The sequence below is a fragment of the Crinia signifera genome, chromosome 5, assembly GCF_055691185.1.
Source record: "Crinia signifera chromosome 5, ASM5569118v1, whole genome shotgun sequence".
NCBI lineage: Eukaryota > Metazoa > Chordata > Amphibia > Anura > Myobatrachidae > Crinia > Crinia signifera.
Window position 1 is genome coordinate 226081433 of NC_139221.1, and position 15067 is coordinate 226096499.

At 41.0% G+C, this 15067-nt stretch overlaps 1 protein-coding gene across 1 annotated transcript in view; it reads right to left on the reverse strand.

The window, feature by feature from the left end:
- Nucleotides 1–586: 586 nt before the first annotated feature.
- The window catches only part of NPHP3 (nephrocystin 3), a 60718-nt gene continuing 46237 nt past the window's right edge, over nt 587–15067 (reverse strand). Inside the window, exons 19-28 of the mRNA XM_083188586.1 lie at nt 13992–14089; nt 11164–11286; nt 10747–10936; nt 9843–10084; nt 9635–9710; nt 7789–7916; nt 6122–6362; nt 3467–3592; nt 2496–2611; nt 587–1142 (exon numbers count right to left, since the gene is read on the reverse strand). Coding sequence (XP_083044712.1) covers nt 980–1142; nt 2496–2611; nt 3467–3592; nt 6122–6362; nt 7789–7916; nt 9635–9710; nt 9843–10084; nt 10747–10936; nt 11164–11286; nt 13992–14089 — 1503 coding nt within the window. The 3' untranslated portion in view covers nt 587–979. The remainder of the gene's footprint in view (nt 1143–2495; nt 2612–3466; nt 3593–6121; nt 6363–7788; nt 7917–9634; nt 9711–9842; nt 10085–10746; nt 10937–11163; nt 11287–13991; nt 14090–15067) is intronic.

The window sequence follows — 15067 nt, forward strand, 5'->3', positions numbered from 1 at the left end:
TCAACATTATATTGTTGAAAATTATACAATCTGATTTTTGACAGAGACTCCCTCACAATTTAATGTTAAATATCTACAAGTAAAGTTTTTTTTTGTATTAAATGGCAAACCTGATTATGTCAATTTATTGAAAAAACAAAACAAATAAAAAATACAATCATAATATAATTATTCATGGCAATACAAATTCAAACCCAGTGCACGTTTTGTTAATCTCACCGTTGAATACACGGAGGTCCTCATTTAATACTTAGATATAACCCATTTAGCCCTCACGGAAGGGTATATGACCTGATTTCAGTAATTAGTTTGTGATAGTACAGATTATGCCATCTATAAATGATGCTAGATAACAGTCCCCATTGGGAGGGATATCCATATTCAGCAAAGTATTCCAGCCTTTGCCAAACCACCACCTGGAGAAAAATGCAATGCACAGACGACAGTCATCCATGTGGATTACTCAGTGGAAGGCCTCCATATACACAGCACAGGATGCAGCTGGGAAAAGGGACACAGTGGCACTTTACCAGATAGAAAAGTAGGGCATATGTAAGGATCAAGGTGATACTAACAGAAACATGAGTCTGGTAATAACTTTTGTTTATTAAATGAAGCCCTGAATCTTCAGCCAACATCAGTATGACGATGTCAGCATGTCTGACGACACTTTAAAAAATGAATGGAGGTTAAATACTGTACCCAAGAGTCAAACATTGCAGAAATATATTATAACATCCGACTGTTCATGGTGGTCTCTGGTAGGATACCAAAGACTCGTACAGGGTTTGGTAACTTGTGCTGTGACCACAGTCAGCCCTGGAAATAGAGGTGCACATATCACAGGACTATCTGGATCTGATGCAGTGATAGCTGCAGAACACTTGGAGCTTGAATTGTGTCTTGATTCAGAAGCAAAGTTTTTTTATTTCTACACAAGAACAATATTTAAAATGTGTTTTTCATCCCTTTATTCAGTTTATGCATTCACTGGTAACGTGTTCCTGAGACTGTATGTTTCACCCCCACTGGATGAGTGGCCAGAGGGAGCTTTTGCACCTAGTACCGATGTCTCTGCTTCTTTAATGTCCATAGCTCTCTTATAGAGTTCTGCTGCTTTTTCAAAATCACCCTCTTCATATCTATAAAGGAAAAACAACTGTTATTCTGGGCATGCTTATTATTATTGTATCCATTTAAGTTCATTTTGCTATAAAACCATACTTGAGCTGGTCTAACATCTAAACATTTATTGTCAGATCTCCCAAATGACTTCTGCTATTACATCTAACCCATAGACCTTTATGTACTAAGCATTGAAGAGAGAGGGAACATGTATGGATATAAAACTGTCATTTTTTTTTTAAACAGTCTGTGACCTTGTAGCAAGGAGCTGATTGGCTGGCACTTTATCTCTATCTCACTAATGCCACCCATACATGCTGCGATTCCCGGCGGTGCAATGTGTGCTTTGAGGTGCGCGCTCCCGCGGCACCTCATCGCAAAGTACAAAAAGAATGTGCTGCACATACTTTTTATTACTTGTTTTTCATCGCATCGCATTGCACGCACAAGGCATGCAATGCGATGTGATGGATGCTATTTAAGCCCAGAACGCACGCCGGGATCGCAGCATGTATGGGCAGCTTAAGGCATAGTAGTACTTCGAGCCCTGTGTCACTCATGAGATAATAACTTTTTGGATGAATGCTGGGTACACACCTGGCCTACAGGTTGGCCAATCCGCCGACCTATCTGACAATTGGTAAGTGCACAGTTAGCAATTGTCCATCTGAGGTGTTGTGCCTGACATCACAACTGGGCGGGCACAATGTATCTGCACGGCCAATGCAATATGTCTAAGACGTGGTTCACAGAACTAGAACATGTACACACCCACTGATGGACTCATTCGCTTGCACAGCTGATATATAGCTTTTATCCCTGGCACTACGTTGCCCCTGCTGGGGTGTCTTGCCCTGGTGCCCTATGGAATGGCCGCTGGCCACTGTATAACATATCAGTTGCTGGCAGCACTCGGAGTCGAGTTACAATTCCTTTAGCTGGGGCACAAACTGCAGTGTTTTAGCTTTGGTTTTAAATGGCTAGAACTATTCAATCATAATGCACAGTAAAAGAGTCATACAATTACTGTCGTCCCCGTCCCCCCGTTAATATTTCAACTATACCTATTAACACTAACGAATGTAGATTTCTGTTCATACTTCCAGAGGATGCGATCAGAAATCCATGTTAACTGCACCATGCTAATTAATACACCCCCAAAATGTGCTGGTTACAATTCTTCAAGAAGCACATTGCGATTACCCGCAAGCTCAAATGTCTTATCCTGAAACTATAGCAATTTAGTTAATTATTTTCTCTAAAAAATTGAAAGAAAATTCTAAATAATAAACTTAATATAATGTACAGTAAATGGTACTAGAATCAGAAACTCTACAGAACCAATAAAAAAAAGATACCATAAAAATTACCTTAGTACAGCTAGATTTTTGAGAGTTTCTCCCACCCTGGGGTGCATGCGACCCAGGCTGTCTTCATAAATCTTCATAGCACGCTCATATAGTGGTAATGCTTCAACTTGTTTTTTCTGTGAATAGCAGCGACACACAGACACAAACACACACATATAACAATGAAAACTTTAGAATATAAATTTCAGAAATACAAATATTCCTTATATAAATATATTTTCTGAACTACATATCAATCCACCCATATTATCTGGGGAGAGAGCAAGCCTGATCTAGTATGCATTACTATTGCCATTTTAAATTCAGTGGTCAAAGCCACTTCGAATCAGGGTGTGTGGTATGAGGTGGTGACAGGCGGGATTCCGACGGTCATTAGACAGACGTCGGAATCCCGAATTCCAGGACTCCAATAGGGGGGGCGATCACTAAGAAGCCCCTTGCGGGGGAGTCAGGGATTCTGGAGAATAGCCCCTGTAAATTGGGCTTTTAACAGTTGGGATTTTGACGTCAGTCTACTGACCTTCAGAATCCCGCCACGGGAGGCCACCCAGCACCCGGATTGGAATGCATTTCAGCTCACAATCTATGGAGGTGGTTGGCTAAACCTGACTATAATGAGAGTAATATGCACAAAAAATAGATCAATTAAACACCGCCCTACTATCTCCCATCTTTCTAGATGGGAGATCGGATGCGCTACAACAATTGAATACCACCCAATTAATGTCAACATGGTTACTAACAACATGCTAAGCACGTTGACCTTGTATTTACTGCATTCTGTAATTACTGACTGTCACGAACAACAAAACAGGTGCAAAAATGCCAAGTTCCATCTTGGAAATCTGATCATTAAGTATTTGAAACATTTAAAATCTTGAATTTGTCAGGATATTATTCAATAATGTAATATAACTCCATATGTATCTGCATTATCACAATCAGTCTCCAGGAGAAACTGCAGTTCTTACCATCTGACAGTACAAAACGGCAAGATTCACCAAGGCAGTAGCAACACTGGGGTGTTTGGGACCAAATGACTTCTGACGTATTTCTACGGCCAACTCATAGAGTGGTACAGCTTTATCCAGCTTTCCCTGGGGAAGTCAATAACAGTTTATAAAACAACCAAAAAATAATAATATTGTAGCATATTAAGAAATCCCAGAATCGTCTTTACTAAAAAAATATACAATACTATAAATACCACAAAAATCTTATGTAATAACAAAAAAAGAAATATAATAAAATTCTGATCAGCTGTTTACACTAATGAAAGTAAGGTACATATGTTCTTTCTTACAACAAGTCTACGTTACTACTGTAAAGGGATTTTTGACACTACCTGTAAAATACTTTACTCAGGAGCCATGGGGTGACACAGGAACAGTATGGTTAGAAAGAAGGAAAATTTCCTTAAAACTATATTTTTTTATGCAGAGGTAGTTGTGCGCACAGCCACTTGGGTCGCTAAGGCCATAGGATGCTGAGCAGACTCGCTAGAAGACAGTCTTGACTTCAATACTTTCAGGTTCAGCATGCCAGGTACAAAGCCAGAGGGCTCTCCTGGCAGCAACAGGATGCTGCAACTTTAAAATAAGGATGATAAAGTCAATCTCCCAGATAAGTGCTTGCCTATCGCATATGAAGGAGACAATAAGTCAGATCTGTGAGCACCATCCCCTAGGGCAGGGATGGGGAACCTTCGGCCCTCAAGATGATGTTAAACTACACATCCCAGAATGCCCTGCAACAGTTTTAGCATGGCCACATAGCAAAACTGTACCAGGGTATGCTGGGATGTGTAGTTCAACAACAGCTGGAGGGCCGAAGGTTCCCCATTCCTGTTCTAGGGAGTACATCCAACATCCTAGGGCCTTAGTGACCAAGCAGATATGAGGCTGGGCGCACAACCGCCCCTGTTTTAAGGATATTTTTCATCTTTAACCATAATGTCCTGTGTAAAGTAAGTCTTTTCTCCAATATTTAATTAGATTAAGTCTGTGGCATGTAAAATTATTGTATGCACCACAAGCTGATACAAAATAATCTTGAGCGCCCAGAATTTTTAATCCTGCTGCTGTTGATCCAGATAAAGAAGTTCAACTGTAAGCTTCTCAAAAAATGGGAAAAAAAGTTGAATTTTTCCAAGAAAATCTTTACAATTTTTCCCATGTAAAATTATTGGTTATCTGACTACATTGAGTAGAGTAAAATAATTCCTGCACCTTTCAAGTACAACTATTTAATGACAATAGGTAGAAATTAATCTTCTAGTTCAGGATTTGGAAAAAAATCACAAGTTCACAGAAATGGATTTAATTGAATTCTGATCTGAAAATTAATCAAATTAAAAATGACTTAAAAAAAATAGTACCAAAACATCACATCATACCCAGTTATGACTGCTTTCTCCAACTCAGCAAATGTCATCACCTTATCTCCTAGGAACTGTTCACTATTCTCCTAAAGCCCTATTTATCTCATGGTTGCCTATCTGACCCTCTCCTTTAGGGAGAAAATGCTCCGTTCCTGGATTTCCCTGGTAATGTATGATTGCCATACATTTTTACATAAACATCCATTCGCATGCCAGTGGGAACCTTCACCAACCATCGAATGATGCTGAAAGCGCACGCATATGTAAGGATGGTCCAGACCACTCGTTCATATGCGTGTAGATTTCCAGGGAAGTGGGCGGGCAGCTGACATCTGGTTATGTCAGCTATCCGCCCGCCCGCACATGCATCACAAACAATTAGCATGTGTACGCCCAGCGTTTTCATGGGAACGCCCATGAAACACTGGGCGTTCACATATGCTAATGAGCATGCCTGGCACCCAATGCTCCTCTCCGCCTACCGCTCGAAAGGCAGGAAACGTGCACCCAGCGAAGCGATTTTTCACCGAATTCACACACACACCTAGTGTATACGCAAGAGTAGAAATGCTGCTGCGCATGCGCATCCGCAATACAACGGTCCACCTTGCTGTCCCCTCACTCCGGTCTCTGCAGGTGAATGTGCCAGAATAAAAGTTTTGAGGCTTACTGAACTAAGTAATAGTGGTTTAATTCTGTGATATAAAATATAGACTGTAGATCCATTATTAAAATATAGTTTCATATATTTATTTTCTTAAAATGGAATAATACTTATTGATCAGCAGAAATGTTCTACCCTTGAGGAAAGTAAAGCTAAATACACACTATACAATTTGCCAATAACAGATAAAAACAAACCCAAAAATGGCGATATGCAATGTAGACACTACCCAATAATAATAATAAAGTTGTAAATGATCCCTTTGGTTCCAAATTCTCTTGCCAATAAGAATCTCCATACAACCATTAGAAGACGTTGGGTTGTGGTCTGTACACACCACATTTTCTGGACAATTTCAAAATAACATAGCAGCACATGCTACTGTATATCTGAAACTAGTTCTATGACTTTGGATCAACCATCGGACCTTGTTGATCATACAAGCTATACAATTAAAATAATTATCGAGCCAGCAATCTAATATCTGCCAAGTATGCCTAAAAATTGTATAGGTTGTACATAGCATGAGGAATAATTTTAACCTGGGGTGAAATCTGTTATTCAAATAATAGGTTTACCTACTTTTCTCTTGTAGAGCACAGCAAGATGCTTCACAGTATAGGCCAATGATGGGTGGTCTGGAGATAGAGCTCTTCTGCGAATATCTAGCGCTCTCTCATACAATTCCTCTGCCTTGTCATACTGCTTGTTCTCATTGTATAAAGCAGCCAGATTGTTTAAAGACTGGGCACAGTCTGGGTGTTCTGGACCAAGAACTCGCTCTCTCATTTCCAGGGAACGTTTAAGAAAAATTTCTGCTGTTCTGCAAGTAGTAGGAGAGGAAAGAAACATCAGAAAGTCAGTCTCCAAATTTGGCAGATAGCGGCCCGAATAAAGTCAGTCTCCAAATTTGGCGGATATTGGCTCGAATAAAGTCAGTCTCCGATTTTGGCGGATATTGGCCAAAATAAAGTCAGTCTCCGATTTTGGCGGAAATTTGGCCCGAATAAAGTCAGTCTCCGATTTTGGCGGATAGCAGCCCGAATAAAGTCAGTCTAGATTGATTTTTTTTTACTGAAAGGGAGAAAAGTCATTTGGTGGTCAACAACCATCGAATGATCGACAGCATGCGAGGGGATGTATTCGCATACACATCCCCTCGCTTGCTAAGTTTCGCCGGGTGGTGTTAACCTGTTTGTTAGGCTGCAATTACATGAAGCCTAGCGAACAGTCTGAATTAGGCTCATAGTTACTGCAAAATACCGTTCCTTCAGGATTTTTATCTCAATTCATTTACTGTGTACAGTATTTGCTTTTTTAATATTCAATGTATGTTATTTCTATCAAATTAATTTTTTGTTTCAGAAAAGGTAACAAGTAAATGTTCAGTCTGTAATTTATGAAGCTATCTATCTCAATATACATATACTGCACCCAATTCTCCCTTTTTCTTGTTAGCAATCACCATTTTTACATTGCCTAATTTTGACATTTTTCCCAGGGTCGCCTCAAAAATAAGGACTTATTTTCTTGCTTTTTAAACAAGCCTTTCCCGCATTTGATATCACAACAGTATTTTCACATACTACTGAACACTAGCATTTTTCTTATGTACAATTACAAGTGTTCTGTACCATAAAGTTGTTAATGCTGTACTACTGTAGTTACCACCAGTCAAAATGATGGAATAACATAACAATAATGTTAGCGCCGGTGGCTATGCGTGTCCGAACACATGCAATTCTTGAATTGCTGCACCAGGGCGCCATTTAGTGGTCACAGGGCACAAAACACTTGAATTCCCCCATAGAGATGAGGATTGTAATTTCTTTAAGTTAATATTTAAGTCAGTTAAATTCTGGATGAAATTATTTGATGTAGTAAACCACTTCACATGCCCATTGTTTAAAAAAAAAAAAGGTAAATTGGAAGACACTTTTAGGGTCTGGTATTTAGTCGCCGGCGAGCCCCCTTCTCGTCCCGCTGCAGACGGGACATTGAATCCCGCCTGCATGTTCTCGGTCGAGCTGACCGAGAACGGGACTGGGTCACGGCGGTCGAGCAAGCTCGACTGCCGTGACCCTCACATTGAATACCTCCCTTAAATTAAAGAGCTTATAATATGACAGCAGTTATATACAGAAGATAAAAAAAATATGGAACTTAAGAACATAAGATCATCAAAGATACTACTGGTTCAAATAGTATGTTCCATTTATATGCTTTTTGATGTTTTTATCAGTACTCACTCTAAGTTATTCTGCAAATAATAGAGAACTCCGAGTTCGTTTAGTGTTCTGGCATTGTCCGAAGTGTCTTTTCCCAGTGTTAGTTCCTCCAGTTGAAGAGCACGACGCCTTAATAAGGCAAACCCATACTAGAGAGTAGGGAAGATATAAGCGTCAGATTCTAGTGTTAAATATACTTGCCCATTTTTGGCATATATTGAAAATGCTTGTGGCAATTCACAGTGCAAAATCATATGCACGGTTTCCTAAGAGGCCCATACTTGCCCCATTGGGGCAATTCCCTCTTTCCCATGTGCCTGTGTATGGACTGGGGAACTCTAGCATTTTGGAAATCCTCGATTCACCAATTCCACCAAAAACATTACTGGGATCAGTGAGATTTTTCCCAATTATATGATGTATTACTGACCATAGATGTCTGCCATCTGAGTTTTTAATCACTGGTCAGTGGATCTGCATTGTGGAATCTCCCGCCTGATGTATGGTCCGCATAGGATATAAAATACAGAGGCGTAGCTAGGGTGGAGCCGGCGGAGCACCTGCTCCGGGCGCAGACATGACACCTGGTGCCGGAGCTCTGCCGCCGGCTCCCTCGTCCTGCTCGCCCGCTCCCCGCTGTCCCCGGCATCAGTCAGTGAGAGAGGCTTCCTGTTTGCGTCTCTCTGCTGACCTCCGTAGCCTGGGAGACCAAAGAGCAGGCAGCGTGTACGGAAGGCTGCACAGACTGGGGAGAGTGAGACCAACATGACTATCTTCAAGGCTGACAGGAACACACTGCTGCCTAATAATTAACCCATTCTCTGCCAGCATAATTGTATTAAAACTTTAACCAAAAGTGCTTATTTTGCTGGAAAAGCACAAAGTTGCTGGTAAACTGTATGGATGTATTAACCCACTGCTGACAGAATCAAATTTACTAACCAATATATGCTATCAGAATGGATTTCTAATTCAGCATACTGTATTTCTTTTCTTAGTTTGCTTTCATAACCATGCTACGGTACATGCCTGAGACTAATAGATTTTGCAGTCCAGCAACCAATCAAAAGCAGCATTGGCTGCTGGACTGCGAGCGCCTATTGGTTAGCAGTCCAGCGGGAGACTTGAGCTCTGGCTCAGGCGGGCACAGCGGGGAGCTGGGCAGGCTTGGCAACGAGCAAGGTCAGTCCCCCTTGGCAATGAGCATGAAGCCCCTGGCATGAAGTTCCTAGCAATGAGCATTTAGGGAAGTGGCACTTATGAGACAAATGTGTAATGGGCATTACGATTTGTTATATAGTATGTAATGGGCATTCCAATTTGTTATATAGTATGTAATGGGCATCATGTGTGGCCTTATGTGTAATTGGCATTACGGCATGTGGCTTTATGTGTAATGGGTATTACAAAGTTTGCTAAAAAGTGCAATGGGCATTACGGTCCCACCTACTACAAATGGGGGGGGGACATGCCCTTGCTCCGGGCACCGTGGAACCTAGCTACACCACTGATAAAATATATTAAATATTTGTAATTATATGTTAGTTGGGCGCCCACTATAGTTAGAACGCTCATACCCCCACTATCCATGTTGGCATGGAGTTGATTTTATACAGTGTGGCGACCGCAGCGAGCCACCAAGCCCGAAGCGGGCGCCCACTAAGAAAATAGCTTAGTGGGCGCCCAACTAAATATCTAAAAATTATTATAAGTACATTTTTTTCAAACATTGATATAAAAGGAAAAAAACAAAAAAGGCTCTAAATTATTGAGATTTAAACAGCAGTGAAATAGTGTTCTGATGCAGACTCCTCTTATATTAAATATCCAGTGTAGGTTCAACAAAGTCAATAAGTATTATTATTACCATACTCCCTTTTCTTTTTGCAGCCTTCTGTCGAATTCGTAATGCTCTCTTCCTAAGTTGTTCTGCTTGCTCATACCTACAGAACACAAAATTATTATAATGAATACAGTATATATATACGTTTACCTTTTGCAGAAATCAGAGAGAACCATCATTATAAAACACATTTGCATTAGGACTGTATGCTTGTTACTTTGCTTGGACTTACTTGTTCTGCTTCTGATACAACACAGCCAATGCATTTAGTTCCCAAGCTACTCTCAGGTGTTCGCTGCCGTAGGCATTTTCGTTTATTTCTAGAGCCTGCTTATAAAGCTGCTCGGCATTCCCAAACTTCTTGGACTGCATATAAACCCCTGCCAGCTGGTGCAGTGACTGGGCCACACTGGGGTGATCTGGATCTAGAGCTGTCTCCCGAATCTCCAGAGAACGCTGAAGCGGTGTCACAGCCTACAGAATAAGAAAAGCCTATGAATGGTACTGTGATGACACTAGACTTCATTAAGCTACTTGTGAAGGCACAGTTATATAGATAAGCATTAGCTACATTTATTTCTGCATTTTACCGACATAGAACAGGATGTCCTTTGCAAATTAAACTCAAGCATATATATAAAATTAAAAAAACAATGCAAAAATAAATGTGTGTCACATAAGAAAAATAAATTGGAAGAATCTACTATAAAACATGTAATTTATGCCTATCAACTGTTGAGTGTTGTTTTTTTATATAAGCAAATAACTCCTGATTTTTCTACTTTGCATCACATGACAGATACCAGTGGCAGTTGTGGTTGAGACATGGGGAGTTGCACGTGAATTGAATTCACGCATCAATGGATTAATAAACTCAACTGATTCAAAATGGCAATGGTGCACAACATTCCATACAACCGATAAGACTACATCCCATTCTTGTCCCATTATTCCCTAGACTGGCATCTCATTGGTTGCTATGGATTACAGTAGGTCTCTGCTATTTGAACAAGACTATTAAAAAAAAATCCTAAAATAAATCATTGCTAACAATTACATCCCAGCGACATAGATTACTCACTATCATATGTATTTAAGAAGATGACATATAAACCATATAAGAGAAAACTGGTGACCTGACTGAGGAGACCCAAATCTTTGAGAAAGCGCCCCAGTGTTTCATACAAGTCTGCCAGGCAGGTCATGCTCTTTTCTCCGTCACAGCTTTTCTCATACTGCTTCAGAGCATCAAAGTATTCTGTGGCCATTGAGATCTTGTCCTTTCCCACAAGTTGCCAGTAACTTAGCAATTCAGCAAAATGGCCCCTAAAATCAAAGCCATACAATTTAAAAAAGTTTACATTTCAAAGACTAACTTGTATTTTGGACCTTACTATGGAAAAAAATGATGCCCCAAATGTAATAAATTATAACTTATCTATAATATGTACATATAGTACAAGACTAAATAACATTAACACAACAGCAATTACTTTATATCTAAAGAATTGCTGCTCTGACAGATGATACTGTATGTGCGTCTGGACACGCACCGTTTGTAAAGATTCTGCGATACAAAGAGGTTCATTAGACATCGGTGCAGTTTCTGTTTCTCCCCCTGTTGCTGGAACAGCCACGTTAGCTCATCTGCGCTTCTCCACGTCACTCTGTCTCGACTAGAATATAAGGCATCAAAAATTATTTTGGATACATTTTGACTGTAATGATTAAAGTGGTATAACAATACGAATATTCCAGACATCCTGCTAGTCTGATACCAACAAGAGTGCCCATGTACTGTAACATAAAATCAAAAGACTCCTAGCATGATGGAGGTTTGGTTAATGTAGAAGGTTAATGACAGACATGGTTGCCAACAGCTCCACCTCCCACAGTTTTTTCTCATTTCAACCCACGCAAACTGCAGGTAGCTGTACTAAATAGCCAGTTGGCTGTTTTAATATAGTTTGCTCATAATGTTTCTTCCATACAGAAGCCACATCAAATGCGTCCCTGCTTTATTTAGATGGAAGTGTATTTGGACAGGTTCATCTTCACCTTCTTGTCCATGTCATTGTATGTCATTTCTTTGTATTTCATTCTTTCAGTATTTAGCCCTACATGATAGGTCAACACTTTACAAATAAAAATGAATAAAATAAATTAACACTTATGTATCACATACTTATTCTGTATCTTTATTTATTAGGTGCAGACATAATACATAGCACTGAAGATAATGAAAGGATCATAATGCATAATATTTTGTCTATTTCACTGGGTATCTGTGAATTAGCGGGTCCTCTTAAAAATAGTCACCTCATTCTGCATTTGACTGCAAAACGTTACAGGTTTAACTGGTTTACTTTTGTCATTAAATTATCAGTAGTATTATATCAAAACACAATATCAAATGTGGCTCTGTTTTTTACAAAATACAAAGTGCATAATACATTTGAATGACAATTCTACTAATTCAATATTATATAAAATGCTGTAGTATCTAGTTATGGGAATAATTTATCCATAAGCCACACACAAAAAAAAATGGGATTTATGTTCTTACCTAGTTCAAGTTACTTAGTTTTGACTCCATAGGGGGCACAAAGATGCAATGGGCGTAACCTGCCTCAGTTACTTTTTTTTTTTTTCCTAGCAGCTCCCTCTCCACTTTACTCCACATGGATTTAACCAGGTAAGAACCGGCTTTTCTTTTTCATCCACTAGGAAAGCTTTTCATCTATGGGCTGGGACACACCTGAGTTGCTCTGAGAACATCTTTGTCTGAAGGCAGCGCCCGAAGATGCAAAGGAGTCAATCACAAATGAAAAAGTGAGCAGAGGACCAAGTGGCAGCTTCACAAATCCACTCAGCAGAATTACCACAGCCTAATATGCTCTCACTGACCTGGGAAATGAAAAGTCCAAGTCCCTGGCACTAGAATACTTGGCTTATGAACTGGCCTCTACCAGGCATCAGTGTGATGAGCAGCAGACTGACAGCTGTGGCTGTGAAGGTCTGAAAACCCAGACCAGAGCCATGTGCTTGAGAGTCCACCCTACTCTCCCTCAAGCACAGCTCAGAGCTCATTCCTCATGCTTGAGAGTCCACCCTACTCTCCCTCAAGCACAGCTCAGAGCTCATTCCTGGCTTTGCAGCGAACCAGGTTCTCTTACCTGGCTGCAATGCACTTTCTCTGAGACTGGACGACTCCTCCATAACCCTTTACAGGGCAGTTGTGACTAGAGAAATACATTGCACCACTCTCTGGTGAAACTAACCCTATTTTACCACACATTGTAGAACCGACCAAGAATGTCAACGTTAAAAAAAGCGGTGTGCGCAATATGAAATAGTGCAAATGAATATTAAAACATCACAAAATAGAAATAAGGAGTATAGAGAGTAAAAACTTAGATCACATTGGGTAGTAAGCCAGCACTCCGTGACTGAGCTATAGCAAGGCTCTTTATATGCTGACACTAATCAGCACCACCAGTGGTCTCCTACGACGACGGTCAACATCTGCAAGTATGCGGCTTCCTGCAGCTCTTTCCTGTCCCAATGTGTCTGGGTGTGGATTTGGGCTTCAGAACCTCTGTGTGTTGACGATCCCAGAGACCCGCACAGGAAGTCACAAACCCAGTTAAGAGTGTTGGAGTGGCTGTGAGGGCATCCTATAGAATAGGATGCCTGACACAGACTGCTCGGACACAAAATAAATCAAAGTAAATAAAATTAAATAGAAATAACACTTAATAGCAGCCCCACAAAATAGTGGCCGCTCCTGCCTGCACCAAACTGAAACTGGCTGGCAAGTTGCTGGAGACAGAGCATAGTGGAGAGGGAGTCTGTGGTTGGAAAAAAAGAGGTAATTGTTTTGTGCCGGACTCTCTCTTTCCAGGCTATGAGCTGGATTCAGAGTGGGTTGTATCTGTGGCCGCAGGCTGCGGGGTACCGCAAAGCTTGCTGGGTCCCATGATGTGCATGAAAAATGCACGGGCATTTCATTGCAGCCTAGCTGCAAAGCCTTGTGCAGGCTGGACATGTTCAGGGTCGGAGCGACTGTGTGCGATGTCACGCAGCAGCCATAGCCCTCCTGTGAGCAGTCCAGACATGCCTGCTTTGTCTGGAGCGATCCCACAAAATGGTCCGCTCCCGTCACCGCCTCCCATTGCAACTTAATCTGTGGTCACAGCGAGACTGCAGTTTAAGTGCTTGCGCATGAGTGATCTGGTGTGTGCACATGCAAAGAAGTGTGGAAATCGCCGATTAGTAATTTTCTTTTCTATGACTATCTCTGAATCAGGCCCTAAATCCATTGTATCCCTGTATCGCCTAGTAGAGGAAGAAGAAATCAGTTTATTTTAGGATACTATACCTCAGTTGCATGGTAAAGTATTGAATTAGTTTCTCTCGGTACTCAGACACAATATTCTGTCCTCCTTGCATATATTCCAGTCTCACAGCTTCCCATGCCTGGGGATAAAGTGCAGTATAGAATAACTTTTAAACCTGTGCATGTGCAGATCTCAGTCTGTGAGGCTTCTCGCAATGCCCCAAATAACACAACATTATAGACATGCCCCTGGCATTTGGAGACAATGATCCATAAAACGGGGGTGTTGACTCCATTTTGAATTCCTTGGTAGTGAAATTTCACTGGACATCTTGAGAAGCGTTAGGGTTACTAAGATGTCTGATGGTCACACAGTTGATTTCATGTGATGTTACAGGGGAAAGGGAGGTATGTCTCTGCGTGGTGCACAGATTATCAAGCAAATTTTAAAATGTAACCTTTATTCAATTTCTTTAAAAGTTGCGAAATATAGACAAACAGTGAAACATGTAAACACAAGACAGTGTATTTTAAAAAAGGAAATAAATCCTTCACTCAGTGTGGTCCAACTCAATATCCTCCTTTTTATTGTATGTATTTAGCAATGGATGTGTTTATTGTGTGCACACTCTTATTATTCATAAACTTTCACAATAAAGACTGTCCCAAGAGGTCGCCTAATAGCATGAGCCGGTATCAGAAAAAGGTCTGATCCACTAGTAGTAGGTATCAGAGCCCACGTCCTTTATCTATTATTGCCGATCACTGTGTGATGTTACAACTAGCAGTGCCCCGCGGATCGACCCTCACTTGGTGTGTGCCTGGTGAGATCTGCCACCTCTACAACAGCAGTAACCACCTTGTATGCGAGGGAGAGCCGCCTTGCTGCACTGCCGTATGTCCGGCCCGGAGGCTCCGGCGTGTATCTCACACCGACGGAGACCTCTGTCTGCTGGGAGTCAGAGATTAGGCGCTGCTGACGTCACGCACGCCGCGCCTCTGACTGAGCGGTCCAGTGAGAACTGGCGAGCCGCTCCGACTTAGGTAAATTATGCTTATACAGATCAAAATACATTTGTAATAGGGAAGGGGAGAGGAGGATAGCACACACTGAGTGT